This window comes from Crotalus tigris, unplaced genomic scaffold, assembly GCF_016545835.1.
Source record: "Crotalus tigris isolate CLP2741 ecotype Arizona unplaced genomic scaffold, ASM1654583v1 scf7180000019553.37968852642:3898890, whole genome shotgun sequence".
NCBI lineage: Eukaryota > Metazoa > Chordata > Lepidosauria > Squamata > Viperidae > Crotalus > Crotalus tigris.
Genome location: NW_024097591.1, coordinates 1,203,433 through 1,225,173, shown reverse-complemented (window position 1 = coordinate 1,225,173; position 21,741 = coordinate 1,203,433). Strand labels below are relative to the sequence as shown.

The following is a 21,741-nucleotide window of genomic DNA, read 5'->3' as shown; positions in this document are numbered from 1 at the left end:
GGCGGTTTATTGAAAGCGGCGTTCGGGTTTTTTGCAAGACGCCCCCCCCAAAGCAAACTACGATTGGCTAAATAGAGGTTTATTGAGTGCAACATGCCCTAGCTAAGCTGGTGTTTCTCAGCTTCAGCAATGGTTAAGATTGGTGGGGTTTTAACTCCCAGAAGTCCCCAATTCTCACACTGGAGGGGCATTCTGGGAGTTGGAGTCCACCCCTCTTAAAGCTTGCTGCCTGGGGGATTCTGGCAGTTTATGTCCATCCATCTTAAAGCAGGCTGGCTGGGGAATTCTGGGAGTTTATGCCCCCCATCTTAAAACATGCTGGAAGGGAATTCTGGGAGTTGAAATCCACCCATCTTCATATTGCTCAGATTGAGAAACGCTCCCCTCAATTGGCGAAATGTCAGCTCATTGCGTGCATCCTAGCCTAGGTTTGCATACACACTAAACCCCGATTGGTTTAATCCCAGTTTACTTATCCATCTTAGGCAGGCTGGCTTGTGGTGTTGCTCCTGCAAAGAGTTAAAGCTTTCTGTGTCTTTGAGTGAAGGTCGCTCAGCTATTCTCTGTCCAGCCTGGGTACAAATCTGACTCATCCGAATAAACAATCAGACTCTTTGATTGTGAAAAGGTGAATTCGGGGCCAGCAAATCCTTCCAGTTCAGCTACTCCAGCTTTTCTCAGCTCTTTGGGTCCCCTGGCCCTTTGCCCAGGTCCTCCTCCCTGGCCTGGCACACACAAACACATACAGAACGTACACACACAAACAAACACAGGCTGCCTTTTGGCACAGAAGATCCATGAACCCTGATTGGCCCTCATTACATTCATTGTAATTAAAATGTATTTGCATTTTAGCTGTCCTGACTTTGTCTTAGACGCTTTTACTTTCAGAGGTTGTCCTATTGAACAGAGTTTTAATGTGTTGTACTCACATTCTATCTATCTGTCCATCTGTCTGTCTATCTATCATCTATCTATCTATCTATCTATCTATCTATCTATCTATCTATCTATCTATCATCTATCTTTTTTTCTTTCTATCATCTATGTCTATCATCTCTCTATCTCTCTGTATCTATCTATCATCTCTTTATCATCTTCTGTCTATCATCTCTCTATCTCTCTGTATCTATCTATCATCTCTTTATCATCTTCTGTCTATGTATCTATCTATCTATCTGTCTATGATAGAGATGATAGAAAGATGATCGATAGATTGATAGATAGATTATCTATCATCTTTCTATTATCTCTCTCTATCTTTCTTTCTATCATCTATGTCTATCTATCATCTTTCTATCTCTATCTATCTATCTATCTATCTATCATCTCTTTATCATCTTCTATCTATCTATCTATCTATCTATCTATCTATCTATCTATCTATCTATCTATCTATCTATCTATCTATCTATCTATGCTGATGTTTATTTAAATTATATATAAATGGGTTTTATTAGATATTAGATATCCAATATCTAAGGGGCTTCCCCCTCCAAAGGGGAGGGTCCCCCAAAGGCAGGACAAGAAGCAAAGAAGCAAAAAATGGAAACTAATCAAGGAGAGAAGCAACCTAGAATGAAGGAGGAATTCCCTGACAGTGAGAACAATCAATCCCTGGAAGGGCTCACCTCCAGAACCTCTGGGTGTGCCAACACGGGAGGTTTTCAAGAAGAGACTGGACAGCCATTTGTCTGAAACAGTGTCGGGTATCCTGCTTGAGCAGGGGGGCTGGCCTAGATGACCTCCAAGGACCCTTCCATCTCCGTTATTCTATGATTATTCTGCTTGAGCAGGGGGCTGGACTAGAAGACCTCCAAGGTCCCTTCCACGAATCTCTTCTGTGATTCTGTTATTAGTGTTGCATATCAGTAATTGCACAACCTCCATAAATGCTATACACTAAACCATTAAGTGCAATAAACAAAAACCAAAATCAACTTCAAACCCCCCCTCCACATCCCGTTGGATCTGCCTGTTCCTCTCCTAGCAAGACTCCCATGCATACTGATAAGGTTGGCCGCCTTTCTGCAGCTGGTGGATGGCCGGGCACGGGTCCAAGAGAAAGAGGGGGAAATCACAAGAGAATGGCCTCTTGGAATCCCAGCCAGGGCTGCGTGCCAGGACTCCCCGCAGCAGCTGCTGACCAAATCCCCCTGGGAATGAGAAGCTGGGAAGAGACACACAGCAGCAAAGAGGCCCACAGGCGTTGATCTGAAGAGGCCAGGACCCAGGAGAGGCACAATGGGTGGGCTGCAAGGCTGAGACCCTGGCACTGCTTGGCACCGAACGAGGGGTCTACCAAGAACTGACCGGAAGCTGCAGATGGCAGCCCACCTGAGAAAGACGCCGGAGTTTTCCCTCGCCAGCCTGCCTTCCTGGTTGGTGGGCAGCCCAGACTTCACTTTGGGCCAGCTCTACCTGTTGGTCACTCTCTTCCTGGCGGAGATGGTGGCCAGCCGCGTGACGGCCTCGCTGCTTTTGCAGGCTTGCGCCTTCCACACCTTGGAAGGCACGCTGGCCCTGGCGGTCTGCTTGATGGACGCCCGGCTGGGCACGGCGGCCGGTGCTTACGCCAGCTGGAAGAACACATTTGGGTGGTCGCGAGCCCCCGTCGTCGGCACCCTGGTCAGCGCCGTGTTGCTGAGCGCGTTGTGCCTGGCTCTGCTGGCCGAGGCCCTTCGGAGAATGGTGGAGCCCCGGCTGACCCAGCACCCGCTGGCACTGATGGGCATCGGGGCCCTGGCCATCCCCATCCACCTGGTCAGGGAGGTTTTGCCCTGCAAAGCGCCCGCTAAGCTGGACGTCGGAGCCTGCTGTAGCAAACAAAGGTTTGGGCCAATGGGGAAGCAGGAAATGGAAGGTAAATTTGCACAGAATAGAATATAGAACAGAAATACAATAAGAATAGAAAAGAAAATAGAGAATAGAAAAGTAAAGAATATAGAATAGAATAGAATAGAATAGAATAGAATAGAATAGAATAGAATAGAATAGAATAGAATATATAATAGAATAGATAATAGAATGCAGAATAGAATAGAATAGAATAGAATAGAATAGAATAGAATAGAATAGAATAGAAAATAGAATAGAATAGAATAGAATAGAACAGAATAGAAAATAGAATAGAATAGAATAGAATAGAATAGAATAGAATAGAATAGAATAGAATAGAATAGAATAGAATAGAGCTGGAAGGGATCTTGGAGGTCTTCTAGTCCAGCCCCCTGCTCAAGCAGGAGGACCTATACCACAAGTGGAACTGTGTCTTAAATTCAAACTAAGCTGGTCTTAGTCTTCCTTCTGTTCCTCCAACAGATCTTCTGGGCCACGGATCCTCAAACCACAGACAAACCTGGTTGGTCAGAGAGAAGGAAGGGAATCCTGCATTGGCCACGGGACCGTGGCGGACTCTTTATCTCGGATGGATGATGGCTTGTTTTGGACCCCTGGCGGTTTTCCTGCATTCTCTCCTGATCTACCTCTGGTGGACTCCCTGCCCGGGACACGCCATGTGCCTTGAACCCTGCCCAAAGGATCCGTGTCAGCTTTGGGTAACGTCTGAGGTCTTGCCAGCCCTGTCAATGGATTGTTGGCTGCTGTACGTGGATCCCGGGCTGGCGATGGTGGTTGCCGTAGCCTTCCTGTGGCTGATCTGGCCCGCCTTGAGGGCCTCGGCTCTGGTTCTCCTCCAAGCCATGCCAGAAGGCCTGGATCTGTGGCTCTTGGAGAGACACCTCCAGGCCACGGAGGGGGTGGTGGCCGTGCAGCAGCTCCGCGTCTGGCAGCTGGACGGCTGTGGCCGTTTGGTGGCCACGGCCCATGTGGTGTGTCTTGACGTGGCCGCTTTTGGGCCGGTGATTCAGAGGGTCAAGGGTGTGTTCTGCGAACATGGCATCCACGCCGTCACGGTGGAGCCGAACTTGGGGATGTGCCCGAATAAGGAATGTCGGGAAGGGTCCGGACAAGGACCGGCTAAGAGGCAGCTGCGTGCAGATGCTGCAGAGATGCTGGAGTTTGAGACCTGGGTATGAAAAGAAAGGAAAAGAAGGAAGGGAAAGGGAAAGAGGAAAGGAAAGGAAGATAGATGAAGGAAAGGAAAGGAAGAAGATAGAAGAAGGAAAGGAAAGGAAGATAGATGAAAGAAAGGAAGATAGATGAAGGAAAGGAAAGGAAGATAGAAGAAGGAAAGGGAAGGGAAGGCAGGGGTGGGGAGGGGAAAGGGGGAGAGGAGAGGAGAGGAGAGGAGGGAAGAGAAGAGAAGAGATCTTGTACCATTTAGGAAATGGGTGGTTAAGAAGTCTGATTGATGAATGAATGAATGAATGAATGAATGAAGGAAGGAAGTCACCAAGCTGTCTTTCATGCTCTCATCCAGTCAGAGTGAGGACCCCAGGCTGTAAATCTCTTGAGCTCCCAAATCTGTCCGGTTGGTCCGTCTTCTCTGTGGTTTCCTGTCCTGGGGGGCAACCATGTTTGAACCGGGTTTAGTTCTGTAAGTGCAGCGTTATGTGGGAAAGACCTCGGGAGAGGACTAGTCAGATAAGAGACAGCTGAGCCCTCAGGAAGGGAGTGAGTGAAGGAAAAAGGGCCTGGCCTGGTTTCTTAGGAGGAGGCGGGAGAGTTGTAATCGCGGACTTGCACAATTGTGTTAACAGAGATTTACAATAAAGTACATTTAGCTCATCTGGTTATGAATCCTGTCTAGTCTAACTGGTTTGGCTGATCTAATTCTCTCTCTCCTTCCTTCCTTCCTTCCTTCCTTCCTTCCTTCCTTCCTTCCTTCCTTCCTTCCTCCTTTCCTTCCTTCCTTCCTTCCTTATCCTCCTTCTCTCTCCCTCTTACTTGTTTCCTTCCTTTCTTCTCTTCCTTCCTCCCTCTCTCCCTCCCATCTTCCTTCCCTCCTTCCCTCTTTCCCTCTCCTTCCATCCTTCCTTCCTATCCTCCTCCACCTCCCTCCCTTTCACCTTCCTTCTTCCCTCTCCCTCCCTCCCATCTTCCTTTTCCTTCCTTCCTTCCTTCCTTCCTTCCTTCCTTCCTTCCTTCCTTCCTTCCTCCCCAGCTCCCCTGAAAGAAATAAAATTAAAAACCCATGGAAGACACCACAGCAAAAGGATTTTCCCTTTTCTTTAACCGCGCATCCTCCGCAGTGAGGATGGGAAATTAGGAGACAGAGAGACATCAGGCATCACCCAGGCGTCTTCTTCCTTTCGGATGACCCCATCACGATCTGCCCTCCAAGTCCTTCACATGCTGCAGGAACAAGACATCATTTCCCTTCAATTTGGGATGGGGGTGGGGGTCATTGGAGGACAGGAACCCCCCCTTTTTTTAAATCCTTGGGGCACCACCTTATTACCTGGGGACGGGGGTCTCTAAATCATTGGTGGTCTCAGTCAAGAGGAGCACTTCTGCTTTCTTTTCCATTTCTGGAGAATCTGGTGAATCTTTCAGGGTTCCTTCTGTCAGTTCTGCCTCCACTTCCGGTTTCGCTTCCACCTTCATTTCCGGCCTCGCTTCCGGTTTCGCTTCCAGTTTCACTTCCGGCCTCGCTTCCGGTTTCGGACTCGCATGACCCTGTTGTTCCTTCTTCAGCAGGAGCTTCTTGGTCACCACGCTGCTCTTGGGGGACTTGATCTTCAGGTGCTTCTTGATGCCTTCGCAGATGGCTTTTATCTTCTCCTCGGTGTCCACGTAGCCAGCGCCATCCTGGGTGGGGAGAAGGAAGACGGTCTGCTCTCCATCCCTTCCCACCTCAAGTCTGGGCGCCTCTGAGATTGGCCGGTCCCAGACTTGAGGGGCGAGCGAGTCCCAAGGCTTCCGTCTGGGAAGGGTTGGGCGAATAGCCAAGCTTCCCTCAACAAACCATGCTATTCCTCTGAAAACCAGGATGGTAGAGTTTTGGGGAGATTCCAGTCAGTTTATAGACCGGTCAGGGTCAACTTCTCAGTGTTGACTGGGATGTTCTTGGTAGTTCCTTGGTTAGGAGATACTTTGGTATAAAGAGAGAACTGATGGTGTTACCTATGAACTAGGGCAGGGGTAGGCAACCTTGGCTCTTTTATGACTCGTGGACTTCAACTCCCAGAATTCCTAAGCCAGCCATGCTGAAGGGAAAGGGAGAGGTTTCCAAGCTGAGCCATGCTGGCTCAGGAATTCTGGGAGTTGAAGTCCACGAGTCATAAAAGAGCCAAGGTTGCCTACCCCTGAACTAGGGTCTTCTGCTTGAGCAGGAGATTGGATTAGATACAGTGCTTCTCAACATGACAATTTTAAGGCATGTGGACTTCAACACCCAGAATTCCACAGCCAGCATTGCTGGCTGTGGAATTCTGGGAGTTGAAGTCCACATGCCTTAAAATTGTCAAGGTTGAGAAACACTGGATTAGAAGACCTCCAAAATCCCTTCCAAGTCTGTTATTCTCTTGTTTTTCCTCTTCTTCTTCTTCCTCCTCCTCCTCCTCCTCCTCTTGCTTCTCCTCTTGCTTCTCCTTCTCCTCCTCCTCTCTGCTAATTCTCTCTCCCTTCTAATACTGATGACATTACCTATTAGGTAATAAAATGTCTGCAACAAACATCCAAGCTGAGAAAGCACCAAGGAATTCACATTGTTCCTCCTCCTCCTCCTCCTCCCTTCTAACATTGACGATGTTACCTAGTTGGGTCATGAAACCAAGTGCAGAGAGCACCAAGGACCCCACAGTCCTCCTCCTCTTCACACACCCCGTCCCATCTAACACTGACGACGTTACCTAGTTGGGTCGTGAAATGTCTGCCAGGAAAAAACCAAGTGCAGGGAGCACCAAGTAACCCCCACAGTTCAACGTTGGTTCGGCCCATAAAGTCCCATTTCAAAAGCCCCCCCCCAAGTCCCCTTCTCACCTTCTTGGAATGCAAAACTATATCGGGTTGTGGCAGAACCACTTCAAAGGTTCCACTCTCAGCAACTTCGCCAGTCTGGAGAGGAAAAAAAGTGATGGGAAAGAGGACAGAGGCTGTCGTGAAAATGCGAGGGTCCGTCAGCCGCCCTCGTCAGCAGAAGCAAAGGGAGGGAATCCCAGACACTCATCTCTCCAGCTACAGGAGTCCTCGACTTAATGACCACAAAGGAGCCCAACATTTATGCCACTCAGCGAGACACTTGTTAAGTGAGTTTGGCCCCATTCAAAGTCCTTTCTGTTAAGTGAATTGCCTCGTTGTTAATCACCTGAGCAGGGGGGTTGGACTAGATGACTTCCAAGGTCCCTTCCAACTTTATTATTATTATTATTATTATTATTATTATTATTGCTTCCCCATTGTTTATCAGAAGGTCGCAAAAGGGGGAATCACGTGACCCCCCCGGGGACGCTGCGACCGTCATAAATCTGAGTCAGTCGCCAAGCGTCTGATCCTGAGGGGGTGCTGCAACGGTCATTAAAGTGTCAAAAACGTTCCTAAGTCCCTTTTTTTAAAGTGCCGTCATAACTTCAAACGGTCACTAAGCAAACTGTCGTAAATTGAGGACCACTCGGACTGTAAAAATTCTTTTAGGACGGCTTAAACACGGGCTTTGGAGCGGTTTGCCAAAAGGAGACTGATTTTTGAGGTCAAACATGGAAAGCGAGAAACCAGCAAAAAGGGGCTGCTGGTTTAACTTCAGACAGATTTTCCCAGTCTGGATTTGGGATCGGAAGGAAATGTTTGAGGTCCGTTCAGACCACTGACGGATTTACACCCAGCCCTTCCCCGCCCTTCTGGATCGGCTGCACCACAACTCACAATGTCAAGTTTGTTCGGAAATCTTTTCTCCAAGAGCTGCTTAAGCTGCATGAACTGGGGGGGAAAAAAAATAAGAATCCATGTTTATAACACAGAATTATAATGGGTGGGTAATCTACAAATAGAATAGAATAGAGAAAAAATAGAATAGAATAGAATAGAATAGAATAGAATAGAATAGAATAGAATAGAATAGAATAGAATAGAATAGAGTTACAAAAGAATAGAATAGAATAGGATAGGATAGGATAGGATAGGATAGGATAGGATAGGATAGGATAGCAAATAATAGAATAGAATAGAGAAAAAATAGAATAGAATAAGAAATAATAGAATAGAGAAAAATTAGAATAGAATAGAATAAGAAATAATAGAATAGCAGGATGGGTGACTTACCCGAACCCTGGATCCTCAGGAACCTCTGAAAAAAATGGGAAAAAAAGATGGAAGATCAATTTACCAGATGATGGATGGATGGATGGATGGATGGATGGATGGATGGATGGGAAGGAGGAAGGGAGGGAGGGAGGGAGGGAGGGAGGGAGGAAGGAAGGAAGGAAGGAAGGAAGGAAGGAAGGAAGGAAGGAAGGAAGGAAGGAAGGAAGTCAGTCAAGAAAAGATCCAGGATAAGGATAAGAATGGAACTGAAAACATCCAAAAAATTCCCACCAATTACTCAAAATCAGAATTAGGAAGACAGGAAAACAAATTTTAGCAGCCCTAAAAGCAGCTTCATCAGTCTTAAACACACACACACACACACACACACACACACACACACACACACCCCTACACAAACCTCTCCCCACCTTTTTCCCAAGAAGGAGGAACTTAAAACATGCATCTCCCATACTTTTGGAGAGCTTTGCCTCTCCTTAACTTCCTTCTAAATGTTCAAACTGCCCTTACGGAAGGTTTTTTCGGGGGGCGGGGGGGGTGACCCTCCCCACCCTTCAGTGGTCTCTCCTGGAAGAGGACAACCCCCCCCACACACACACACACCCAGGATCTCCTTCTCATCTCACCAAAAGAGGATCTTCACTTCGAGCAAAGAGTTAGAGCTCATGGCCGTCCCTCGCTCGGCTGAGGGTCCCGGAAGGAGAAGGGGTGACCGGTTGAAAGGGTTCACCCCACAAGAGAAGCTTTCTTGGGGGGGGCAGGTCAATGAAGAGAGTGGGGGGAAGACAGCTTGATGGAGGCTCCCTTGTGGGCTGAAGCTCAGGAGAAGAAGATCTGATGTTCCTAAGCAACCACCCCAAAGTTCTGAGTTCAAACACACACACAGAGCTGGAGAAGGTCCTTGGAGGAGAAGCGAAACAGGGAAATCCCGTTGCATCTTTGGGAAAATATGATTTATTAGCGTAGTTCTCCCAACAGTTTTGCTTTGATTCGGACCCACCGGTGTAAATGAACTACCTCTTTCTTTCTTTCTTTCTTTCTTTCTTTCTTTCTTTCTTTCTTTCTTTCTTTCTTTCTTTCTTTCTTTCTTTTTTCTTTTCTTCTTCCTTCCTTTCTTTCTTTCCCCTCTGTCCCGCTCTTTCCTGTCTTCCTTCCTTCCTTCCCCCTCTCTCCTGCTCCTTCCTTCCTTTCTTCCTTTCTTTTTCTTTCTTTCGTTCTTTCTTTCTTTTTTTCTTTCTTTCTTCTTTCCTTCCTTCCTTCCACCTTTTTTCTTTCTTTCTTTCCCCTCCCTCCTTCTCTTTCCTTCCTTCCTTCCTTCTTTTCCCCTCCCTCCTGTCCTTCCTTCCTTCCCTCTCCCCTCTCTCCTGCTCCTTTCTTTCTTTCTTTCTTTCTTTCTTTCTTTCTTTCTTTCTTTCCTTCTTTCTTTCTTTCTTTCTTTCTTTTTCTTTCTTTCTTTCTTTCTTTCTTTCTTCTCTTCTCTTCTCTTCTCTTCTATCTGTTTTAGGGGCTGATGAATTTTTCCCAAGTGTTGTTTTTACTCAGTTTGGGGCGTTTTCCAGCCATTTCCCCAGAAAGATGAAAAGCGGGAGCTGGAAACCTTTGAGCCAAATCTGACGTGTTCTTGACAAAATCTGGAGGGTCAGCATCTTGCAAGCTGCTGACCTGGGTGTGATTGTATCTTTGTCTTTCCCTGCTTGTTTTTCCACTGCTGGAGGGGATTAAAATATGGCAAAGATAACATCGGAATTTCCAGTAAAGACGGTTTCCATCCTAAATGGCTTACAAACATTCATTTAATGACCATTGAAAGTTCCACCTTCAGGGGGGGTTGTGTTTCCTGAATTTGCAAACATGTGTTGAGCAACAGTTGGAAGTCAAGACAGCACTGAAAAAGGTGACTTATGATCCAGTCCTCCATTTATGAGGAGCAACCTAGAACTGAGGAGAAATTTCCTGACGGCAAGAACAATTAGCCAGTGGAACAACCTGCCTCCAGAAGTTGTGGATGCTCCATCACAGGAGGTTTTTAAGAAGAGACTGGATAGCCACTTGTCTGAAATGGGCACAGGGTCTGTTGCTTGAGCAGGGGGTTGGACTAGAAGACCTCCAAGGTCCCTTCCAACTGTGTTATTCTGTCAAGCAATCAACTGAGCAGGGATCCACAGGCAAGAACACGAGATCACCGCCTGCTCATCCTCCAAGGCTAGACTGTTTATGTCTAAAAATTCTCAACCCTCCTGAATCCCTCAACTTTACTCCCTAATTGCTGCCTGTCATCACGTTGGACTTAGGCAGAGGAGAAGGAAATTACACAATGCAAAGCTGTTTAAAAATTTTAAAAAAATGAACGATTGCCTGGCAAGGAATGAAATCCAAAGGCGAGAAGGAAAAACATCCATACGAACATAAACAGAGGGGTTATTTGGAGGAACGAGACTCAAACGTCCAGCTTTGAACACACAAATCTCCCTGTTTCATACAACTTCATCCCAACAGCCTTGTTTTACCCCGTAAGACATAACGTCGGTGGAATAATCATTAAAACAACAGAAAAACTTTCAGGGAAATGGATGGTTTGGAAAGAAGACATATAAATAAAATGAATAATTATCCCCCTGGCTTGCACAGCGCTGCACCCGCCCAGCGTGCAATTCTCACAATTTTTTCCATGCACATTTCAGCATTTTTTTTTTATTCCAAGCTTTTCCAAGTTGCTTATGACCTCCCCCCCCCAATCACCTGAAGGCAGAACAAGAAGCAAGGGATGGAAACTCACTAAGGGGTGAAGCAACCTAGAACGAAGGAGAAATTTCCTGACGGTGAAAAGAATTAATCAGAGGAACGACTTGCCTCCAGAAGATGTGGGTGCTCCATCACTGGAGGTTTTTTAAGAAGAGATAGGACAACCGTTTGTCTGGAATGGGATCGGGTCTCCTGCCTGAGCAGGGGGTTGGACTAGAAGACCTCCAAGGTCCCTTCCAACTCTATTATTCTACTTATTCCCTTATCATCTCAACAGCCACCCACACCAGTAAATCCAAATGGGACCTTCAAAACACAGATTAGAGCCATTTGACACCCCCCCCAAGGCTACCTAAACCTTTTAAAACTCATGGTTATTTTAAAATCTGAGACCCTGAAAACATAAATGAATGTTTAAAGAAGTGATCTGGGCTGGTGTGCATCTGATGCTATGTTATTGTTGGTTCTCTTCTCTTCTCCTCCTCTCCCCTTCTCCCCTCCTGTCTTCCATTTTTCCTTTCCTTTCCTTTCGTTTCCTTCCTCCTTTCCTTTCCTTTCCTTCTTTTTTCTTGTCTCCCTTTTCTCCCTTTCGTTTCCTTTCTTTCTTCTCGTTTTCTTTCCTTCCTTTCATTTCCTTTCCTTCCCTTTCCTCCCCTTCTCTTCTTTTTTCTCCCTTTCCTTTTCTTTCCTTCCCTTCTCTCCCCTTCTTTTTTTTCTCCCTTTTCTTTCCTCTCCTCTTCTTTCTCTTTCTCTTTCTTTCTCCATTTTCTTCTTTCCTCCCTCCCTCCCCTTTACTTCGTGTATGTGTATGTATATATATATATATATATATATATATATATATATATATAATTAGAGGTCTGAAAGAAAGGGGAGTAACAAGGCCGCTTGCTCAGCTGAGCTGCGGACTGCAACGAGACTGAGCGAACAAGGGCAACATTCAGCCCCTGCTAGCCCCATCCCATCCCTGGCGTGTCCCCTGACTGTTTACCAAGAGCTAACCGCAAAAATGCCAGCAATGCACCAGGCTGGTTCCTTCCTTCCTTCCAGCTCAGCTTACCTAAGCGGGAGAGCAAGGATCAAATGAATGAATGAGCGAATGAATCAACACAGATAAAATTACGCCCTGAACATAGACGTGCCTGCCGTGGTCAAGCCTAGGGGTTTGAGCAAGGCCATCAATCGTCTTTTGTGCATCATGCCTGGTCTTCATTTCCAAGCCAGGGTTTTTATTATTTTTAGAGCAGCAAAGCAGCCGAGGGTTAGCTTGTATGGAGCAGCCAAAATTAAACCCTATAATCCTTTTCCGGTTGACGCATTTGCAGCTGGCAAGAGCCCAGAACCCACGCGTGGGATGTCCTGCTTAGCGTCCCTCTTGGAAGCCGTTGTTTGGTCGTGTCGGGGATGTTTTTGTACACAAGAACTGGGTCTTATTTTCAGATAAGACCGTCTCAGCCACCTTTGGGTGATCCTTTTATTTTAGGGTCTTTTATAAGCAATCCTTATTCGTTTAGTGACCGAAGTTACAACGGCTTGGGGAAAAAGCAACTGATGACCATTTTTCACACTTACGACCATTGCAACACCCCCGTGGTCACGTGATCAGAGTTCAGACACTGGGCAACTGACTCCATATTTATGACGGGTGCAGAGTCCCAGAGTCAAGTGATCCCCTTTTGTGAACTTCTATCTATCTATCTATCTATCTATCTATCTATCTATCTATCTATCTATCTATCTATCTATCTATCTATCATTATCTATCTATATCTATCATTATCTATCGATCATTATCTATCTATATCTATTTATCATCTATCTCTATCTACATCTATCATTACCTATCTATGTTCTATCTATCTATTATCTATCTATCTATCTATCTATCTATCATCTTCTATCTTCTATTTATCATCTTTGTATATCTATCTTCTATTTATCTATCTATTATCTCTGTTTATCTATCTACTATCTATTATCTATCATCTCTCTTTGTATATCTATCGCTATCTTCTATTTATTTATCTTTCTGTGTCTGTCTGTCTGTCTCTATATCTATCTATCTATCTATCTATCTATCTATCTATCTATCTATCTATCTATCATCTCTCTATCTCTCCATCCAAGCCTATCCCTTGTGATTTAAAAATTCAGCACCACATAAACTCCAAAAGGAAGTTAAAGACATTCCCACCCTTAAGGAATGGAAAATTAAAATGTTCTGCCTCTTGAGGTATGCTCTGTGAACCGAAGGCCACCCTCCAGCTTTAAAAGTAATCATTTTGCAGGGGAATGTTTTTTGTTTAACCTTTTCTGGTAAATATAGATTAAAGAACTTCTCATCCGATTCCCTCTGCAAAGATCATCTTTCTGAAGTTATTTTGTGTGGACTCTTTTTGGACATCCGCAGGACCAATGTTTTTAAAGCTGACAGGCAACACATGGAAAAGTCAGGGGGAGAGAAGGAAAGGGTGGGAAACGAAGCTGGGAAAAAAAAAATCTGTTGCACATCTGGTTTTGAAGTTAGAGAGGCATTTAAGACAGACCCCAAGGAATGTGGGTACAAATTGTCCCAAACAGACTGAACGGTGGGCATCTTCAGTTGTTGCCGTCCCTTCTCTCATCTGGAAAATGTTTAATTTTCCTGGAGGAGGCAGAACAGCTGGCCAAATTCAGCCACAAGTTAAAAACTGCAGTCTTGGGACACGGATAGGAAAGGATCGGGGGCGGCTGGGGGGAAATTTACCTTTTTTTCCTCATCATTTTTCTGAGGGAGGAAAAGCAGCAACAGAAAAAAAAAACACCCAAGATATCAGATTTAAGCCCCATTTTATTCTCCCCGATTCAAAAAAATATCCACCCCTTTTCTTTTCGTTCTTCTGAGGCCCTGTAGGAGGAAAGCAACAGTAGAAGAAGCCAAGACATCAGATTTAAACCCAATTTTATTCTTCCCCATGTCTCCCCAGCAATAAAAATGAAACATCCGTTGACAGGGTGGTTCTTAAAGTTGTTGGTTAGGCTCAGAAAGTTGCTTTTTAGGCCAAACGGAGAGAATAGCATTGTGGGGGCCCAACCCCATGCACGCGCACACACACAGACACACACAAGAGACACACAAAAATATTTCTTACAGCTAAATGATTAAGCCACTCAAGGACAAGTGGAACCACAAATGTCTCCACAACAGACAAACACTGGAGAGGAATTTTTTTCCAAACCGCGCACGGAGCTATGGCTTTTCTCCTAAAAGCAAAAATAAGAGTCTAGTCCTCATTGTGCAAAATAAATAGAGGCTTGTTAAATAAGCAGAAAGGAAGCCGCTGGCTTCGTACCGAGACAGACCAATGAAATGTGCACCCAAAGTCCAGACTAGCCAGTGGTAACTCTTTAGATGTTCAAAGTGGAGTTTTTCCCTCTTACTTGGAGACCAGAAGGATAGAATTTGGCAGTGTCTAAATGCCAAATTGGTAGAAAATAAAAATATCCCTTGCTAAGGAGTCACTGAATCTAACCGTTGGAAAGGATCTTGAGATCATCTAGTCCAACCCCCAAGGATGAGCGCTTATAGATCTGAAGATGCTAGCCAGCCACTAAAACAGATGCCCAAACATAGCAAATTTTCTTCAAAGCACCTTCAATCATTGCAACAGACAGGACATAGCTGCCCTGCCCCCCCCAAACAGATTTCCCCCCCCCCTCAGTCAATCCCTTTTCTCTCATTCCATTTTCTTGTGTGGTCTTCCCATCTGGCCCTGTCATCAATTCACACTGTTGTGAGGAGGGTACCAGGGTGGGGATAGCTGTACCTTGACATGATTAAAAGAGAGAGAACGACAGAGAAAAAAAAGCTAATAAATACATAAATAAACATTATTCATAACATCTGGATTGGAAAATTCCCCTACATTCCAAGAACTAGCAGCCATCAGGAAAAGAAAGGAAGATGGATGGATGGATGGAAGGAAGGAAGGAAGGAAGGAAGGAAGGAAGGAAGGAAGGAGAAGGGAGGGAGGGAGGAAAGAAAGAAAAAGAAAGAAAGAAAGAAAGAAAGAGCAGGAGGGAGGGGAAGGAAGGAAGGAAGGAAGGAAGGAAGGAAGGAAGGAAGGAAGGAAGGAAGGAAGGAAGGAAGGAAGGAAGGAAGGAAGGAAAGGGAGAACACAAGCAGTCCTCGACTTACAATGACAATTGGGACCAGAATTTCTATTGCTAAGCAGGGCAGCTGTGAAACAGACCAATCTTACAACCTTTTTTTTGCCACAGTTGCTAAATGAATCACACAGTCACTAAGTGAATCCAGCTTTCCCCACTGATTTTGCTGGTCGGGAGCCTGCTGCAAAGCTCACAAGTGCCGATCACGTCACTCCGCATGCTGCCCCCTTCATTTAAATACACGCCGGTTGCCAAGCGCCCGAATTTTGATCATGTGACCATGAGGATGCTGGGACGGTCATTAAGCGTGAGGACTGGGTCATAAGTCGCTTCTTTTCAATGCCGCCGCAACGCTGAACAGCCGCCCAGCAAACAGTCATAAGTCCAGAACTGCCTGGGTAAAGAGGATCGATTTGCTTTGAAAACGGCCGTCCAGCTTTGCTCTGAGCATCCGGCATCGGATCCCTTTTGCCTTCCACCTTTTGCGCAGCCAGTCCAGGATTGTGCCTCAGTGTCCCCTCCGCAGAAAGATACTCTGCGGTTGTCCCAAACAGGACACGATGGGGCGACACCATCACAGCTGTTCTTCCGTCCGGAACGAGCTGTTGGTGGTTCCGGAGTGTCCCGAACTCGCCTCTCCGTCCAGGATGTTATCCAAGGATCCGTGCTGAACGGGCTTGGATTTCCGTACATAGAAATGCCAAAGCAGGGCAGAGACACCCGCGAGGATGAGAGCAGAGGCCAAACCAACCACGATGTAGACGTAGGTCCTCTGATGAGCCGGGGTTTGAACCCGCCGGCAGGGCCCATGTTCTCGAATGCCCTCGTCCGTCGGGCTGGACCCAGCTCGGTTGGCCGCGACGACACAGAGGAGGTATTCGGTTCCAGGGACGAGGCCAGGGACCACCGTGAAGCGGACGGTGCTGTTTAGTGGGGACCCTGAAATGAAGTTCTCACCGAGGAGCTGGTACTTCAGGTAGTAATCGTGGACCGTGGAAGAAGGGGCGCACCAGTGCACGCTGGCTCTGGTCTCGCTGACGTGGACAGCTCGTAAACGGGGAGGGTCCGGGGCCACGTCGGGTCCGGTGACGCCAGGACACAAACATCTGCTCAGCTGGCTGAGTTCCACGCAAGGCACCTGGAGGTGTTTGCAGCGGTCGTAGGCACAAAAGGGGGTCAGCGGCCCCGGGGAGCTGGAACTGGGGGGCTTGGTGGTTGAAAAGCTGTCGTAATAATCGTAGTAGTCTTCGTAATTGTCGGACGCCGCCGGAGAGCTTTTCTCCGGTCCGGAGAGCGGGGTATGGCTACCCGATGGGTGAGGGGTGTATTGGCCTTGGAGGGGTTTGGGCAGGGGGTGGCCCATGCTGGTCGTGGACCCCCGGGGGCAGAGCGTCAGGAGGACACAAGCCATGATGGGGAAGAGCGTCCAAGCTTGCATGGCTCCTAGGGAGAAGACGACGAAAGAGGGAACAAAAGGCACAGTTGATATACAGGCATTACTTGCAACAATTCGTTTAGCGACCGTTTGACGTGACCGCGGCACTGATTAAAGTGGCTGTCAGCCAGGGCTTTGGGTTTATGATCGTTGTAGTTGGGTCAGGAAATGTTTGCAAGAAAACAACCAAGCTCAGAGAGCACCAAGGACCTCAATGTCTGTTTATCCTCCTCCTCCTCCTTGGAAACCTCACTCCCTTCTAGCACTGATAAAGTTCCCTAGTTGGGTCATGAAATGTTTGCAAGAAAACAACCAAGCTCAGAGAGCACCAAGGACCCCACAATCCCCCCCCCTCCTCCTCCTCCTCTTCCCCCATTCCTCCCATTTTCTTTCACCTTCTCTCCCCAATCCCCCCTCCCTTCCAGCACTGATGATATTACCTAGCTGGGTCAAGAAACGCCTGCAAAAAGGTCGTAAAATTGGCTGCGATTCCCTTAACAACTCCTTTGCCTAATGAAGGAAATTCCAGCCCCAATTATGGCCGTTAAGTCGAGGACTCCCTGTAATGCCAAAGGCTTTTTCCAATTATCCCTGTGGGACTTTCAGATCCGGGCTTCACCACTTGGATAATGGTTGCAAGTGCCCAACTCATCGGAAAAAGCAACCGAATTAACCGGCAACAGAGCGATGATGTCTCACCTGTCGTGTTCGGCGCTATCCGGCTCAAATTTCAGGGAAGGATAATTCGGGATGCAAGCACGAGTGAAGGAATTGAATTCAGGAATCCAGGAAGAAGCTGTCCAGCATTAAGGGGATCCCCCCCTCTCTGTAAAAATACAGGGAAAAAAATGAGCTTTTCTCCCAAGCTCTGTTGAGCATCACCTTCCCAGCTGGGCCACCAGCAGCTAAATCAGGATTTTGTCCTCCCTTTACAAGGCACGGAGACGGACTGTGCTAAGACTCGCTCCCAGAGAAAAACTTTATATCTTACTCATCCAATATCTTACTCATCCCTCATCCCCTCCCCTTTTTACAAGCGGGTCCAGCCAGTGAGAAGCAGGGAAAGGAGAGCCAAGGGGTGGGTTTTCTGTTTTGCATTAAAAAAAAAAAAAAATATTGGCCTTGCCTCCAAAGCCCCTGCCACTGCAGGTGTTTGGGCAAAGAAAGCAAAGCATGCCTTATAAGGAACTGTTTGCACACTCCCGTCTGCCGTGAATCTGCTCGGCAAAAAAATAAATAAAAAAATAAAACTTCCGCCTCCAGAGGTTGTAGGTGCTTCATCGCTGGAAGTTTTAAAGAAGAAATTGGACAGCCTTTTGTCTCAAATGGTCTAGGGGGTTGGGCTAGATGACCTCCAAGGTCCCTTCCAATTCTGTTCTGTTAAATCAGTGGTTCTCAACCTGTGGGTCGGGACCCCATTTGGGGTCGAACGACCATTTCACGGGGGTCGCCAAACAAGGCTGTCCGCCATTTTTTCCCCCTTTTCTTTGGCCACGCCCCTGGCACCCGGTGATGTATAAGTGGTGGGGGGGTCACCACAACATGGGGAACTGTATTATGGGGTCGCGGCATTAGAAAGGTTGAGAACCACTGTGTTAAATAAACTAAAGACACTTAATTCGCTAAAACATATGAAGAACGGTTGCTGGAACTGGGCATGGCTAGTCTAGTGAAGAGAAGGACCGGGGGAGACAAGATAGTGGTGTTCCAATATTTGAGGGGGGGGTTTCTCACAGAGAAGAGGGGGTCAACCTATTTTCCAAAGCAGCCGAAGGCCAGACCAGGAATAACGGATGGAAACTGATCAAGGAAATAGATATAGAAATAAGGAGAAATTTTCTGAAAGTGAGAACAAATCAACCAGTGGAACAGAAGTTGTGCGAGCTTCATCACCGGACGTTTTCCAGAAGAGACGGGACTGCTTGGGCAGGAGGTTGGACTAGATGACCTCCAAGGTCCCTTCCAACTCTGCTTTCTGTTATTCTCTTGGGGGAGGTGGGGAGGGATTAACCCAGAGCTGTGAAAAAAACAAGGCAGACAGAGAGAAGGAAGAAAAGGGAGGGGCACTTGAAAAAAAACAACAACAGGATTTTGGGACCAGCAGCCAAGACTCATCCCTGACAGACAGATTTCCTGGCAAACTCAACCTGGATCAGGGATTCCACCCAGGCTCCAGTCATTCTGTTGTCGATTCATCAGAGAGACATCCTCTCAAGAGAGAAAACATCTAATTTCAGGCGCGACGTAACTTTGTTCACTGGCCCACTCCCTCTGCAGCAAGGGCGTTTGCACCCGTTTTACAGACGGAAGGAGCAAGGTTGAGGTCAGATAAACTGGTCAGTTCATCTGCCCTTTTCCCCAAATCTGATTGCTGGGTTTCTTGGAGGGCAACTCCCAGAATTCCCCAGCCAGCATGCTTTAAGAGGGGTGGACTTCAACTCCCAGAATCCCCCAGCCAGCATGCTTTAAGAGGGGTGGACTTCAGCTCCCAGAATCCCCCAGCCAGCATGCTTTAAGAGGGGTGGATTTACACTCCCAGAATTTCCCAGCCAGCCTGCTTTAAGATGGGTGGATTGCCTCTGAACAAGGCATGACCAATTTAACAACCGCCGCGCTTAGTCCCGATTATGGCCGCAAATTGAATGTATTTTTTGGATCCTTTTTACAAGAAAGTGGCATCTTAAATAGTCAATCCATTTCTTTTCCCACGGAAAAAGTGCTTTACTTTTTATTTAATTATTTTTGCTTCGACCTGCTCCTGAAAGCCAGAAGTAGGAAAACTTCTCCCTGACTCATCCTTAGGGAGTCCTCAAAAAACTGAATATTGTTTACCCCAAAAGTCTCATTCAATGTTTGCTGATTTTATCCATTTGTTTCCCCGCCTGTAGCCACTTGGTTGCTAAAATAAACAGATCTAAATTCTTCAGCCGAGTTCTCTTAAATATTTTCTTGCGTTTATTAAACGTCTCCTTCATCCACTCTGGAAAAAAAAATCCATGAAAATTGCAGGTGGGATGGGGCTGACACAAAAGACGAATTCATCCAGGCAGCCAGAGTTTTAAAACCAGCTACCCAAATACAATTTCTTTTTCATTTTTTTTTCAAAACACCAAATTGTCATCCGGCAGCTGAGCCATTTCTATTTTCTGGCAGACGTTTCTCCAGTTAGCAAAAATATCTTGGATTTAATTCATGCCGGTCCAAAAGATCTTTTTACATTGTTCCTGGAAATGTTTTTTGCTTGGGAACATCTCGTGCTGAGTCAGAACATCGTGTTAGTGACTCAGCGTAAACCTTGAGAAAAAAACGGCTTTTAAGGAAAATCTCATTTCCTTTCGCCTGAAAATAATTATGGGGGGACTGTTATTTTGGGGCCTTGGGTGTTCCTTAAATATTCGGACACAAATTATGATGTATACCTGTGCTATCATGTTTAGCATTGCGGTCTAAACTCTCAAAGATTATGTATTAAACGTTCCTTAAATATTTATTTTATTAAACCAAGCTGAAGCCGGCTCAGTTGTCAATACAAGAATGTATAGGTAGTCTCTGATGACCAAAATTGAGGCCCAAAATTTATGTCGCTAAGCGAGACATTGGTTAAGTGAATTTTGCCCCGTTTTACGACCTTGTTTGCCACAGTTCTGAGGTAACTCACTGCAGTTGTTAAGTTAGCAACACGTTTGTGAAGTGAATCTGGCTTCCCCATTGATTTTGCCTGTCAGAAGGTCGCAAAAGGATGTGACTCCGGGGACACTGCGACCGTCATAACTATGAGTCAGTTGCCCAAGCGTCTGAATGTAAATCACATGACCAATGGTCATAAGTGTGAAAAACAATCATAACTCCTTTTTCAGTGCCGTTGGGACTCTGAACGGTCACTAAATGGACTGTTGTTGAGGTCTATCTGTAATGTGAATAAAGGCAGTCCTCAACTTACGACCACAATCAGGCCAGAATTTCCATTTCTAAGCAAGGCAAGGCCGTTTTTAAGCGAGTCTGGCTTTACAAGCCTTTTTTCCCTCTCACGGTTGTTAAGCAAATCTCTCAAGTGAACCATGCAGTCATTAAGCAAATCTGCCTTTCTTTGTCGGACACCTAGGCGGTCGTTAAGCATATCTGCCTTTCCTTGTCAGACACCTAGGCGGTCCTTAAGTGAATCTGCCTTTCCTTGTCGGCCACACCAGCTGGGAAGGCTGCAAATAGCGACCATGTGACCTCAAGAAACGGCAACCATTTTAAATGCGTTTCCCAGCACCCGAATTTTGATCATGTGATCATGTGGAATGCTGTGACTGTCATAAGTGTGAGGACTTGTAGGTCACTTTTTCCCCCCGTTCGATTGCAACTTTGAACAGTCCGATTGTTAATCGAGGATTTAACTTATCATGGAGAAATGTTAAAGAAAGAAAAAAAACCAGCTAAGGTCTGATAGATCATGACACAACGGCGATTAAACTGACTAACACACATCAATGTGTGGCTGGCAAAAGAGGTGTGATTACACACACGTCCCTGATGGGTGGGGAGCCCTGGGGGTCAGATCCAAGCCAAAGTTGGCTAATATAGAGTTTATTTGCGGTTTGTGGAATGCAGACGCTTCTCCTTCCCAGAAATGGAGGGTGGAGAACCGGACAGAGACGGATCACTCCCCACTCCAAGCTAAATTGAAAAAAAAATAGCCGGCTGGGAGGGATCCTGTGACCTCATAAGCTGACTATTAATAGGATTAAAAAGAAAAAAATTAGACCAAGGAATCTAGAAGACCATCTGCGCAAAATTCCAGGACTGGAAAGAATTAAAATTTGCCGTTTGACTTATGCAGAATTAAGATTTTTTTTTAAAAAAAAATAAAATTATTTGGGTTGAATCCTGCAAGGAATTTTCTCCAAATCTGGGTCAATTCAGATTTCAGAACAAACGTTTCCTGGATTTTTTTAAAAAATCCCTTTCCCAAGCCATCTTCTTGGCGCTAAGGACCAGAAACTTGTCTTTCCGTCCAAACGTTTTAAAACATCGGCATTTCGGAGGGCCTAGGGCAGGTGGAGTTTCTTATACAGGGGCTTCTCTGTGACCTGCTTAAAACCCAGAAGCGGTTTCTGTTTGCTTTCTGCAAACACAAGTTTTGTGGTCTTTGACTGCGTTGCCCAATTAGTCAGCCAGCTCAGAGGATTTGCAATCGCATTCCTGAGGTGGGGGAAAAAAAATCGGGTAATCAGAATTTACTAGGCTGAAAATACCAGCTTGCATTT

General features: G+C 46.1%; 2 protein-coding genes across 5 annotated transcripts; one reads left to right on the top strand and one right to left on the bottom strand.

Moving 5' to 3' along the window:
• Positions 1–2,101: 2,101 nt before the first annotated feature.
• On the top strand, positions 2,102–4,160 carry LOC120317072 (zinc transporter 1-like). The gene is made up of 2 exons (XM_039363346.1): positions 2,102–2,863; positions 3,322–4,160. The coding sequence occupies exons 1-2, from the start codon at positions 2,326–2,328 to the stop codon at positions 4,035–4,037; spliced, it is 1,254 nt and encodes a 417-aa protein (XP_039219280.1). The 5' UTR covers positions 2,102–2,325; the 3' UTR covers positions 4,038–4,160.
• Positions 4,161–5,113: 953 nt separating this feature from the next.
• On the bottom strand, positions 5,114–17,766 carry LRRN4CL (LRRN4 C-terminal like). 4 transcript variants are annotated; one of them, XM_039363525.1, is made up of 6 exons: positions 17,189–17,759; positions 8,161–8,185; positions 7,765–7,818; positions 6,886–6,960; positions 5,363–5,712; positions 5,114–5,280 (listed from the first exon to the last, which is right to left on the bottom strand). In XM_039363525.1, the coding sequence occupies exons 3-6, from the start codon at positions 7,813–7,815 to the stop codon at positions 5,250–5,252; spliced, it is 507 nt and encodes a 168-aa protein (XP_039219459.1). In that variant the 5' UTR covers positions 7,816–7,818; positions 8,161–8,185; positions 17,189–17,759; the 3' UTR covers positions 5,114–5,249. The 4 variants fall into 4 exon arrangements, with proteins under 4 accessions (XP_039219459.1, XP_039219458.1, XP_039219460.1 ...); XM_039363524.1 differs by lacking the exon at positions 17,189–17,759 and adding an exon at positions 8,790–9,252; XM_039363526.1 differs by lacking the exon at positions 17,189–17,759 and adding an exon at positions 8,790–9,248 and having other exon boundaries at positions 5,114–5,256.
• Between the last annotated feature and the right edge of the window lie 3,975 nt (positions 17,767–21,741).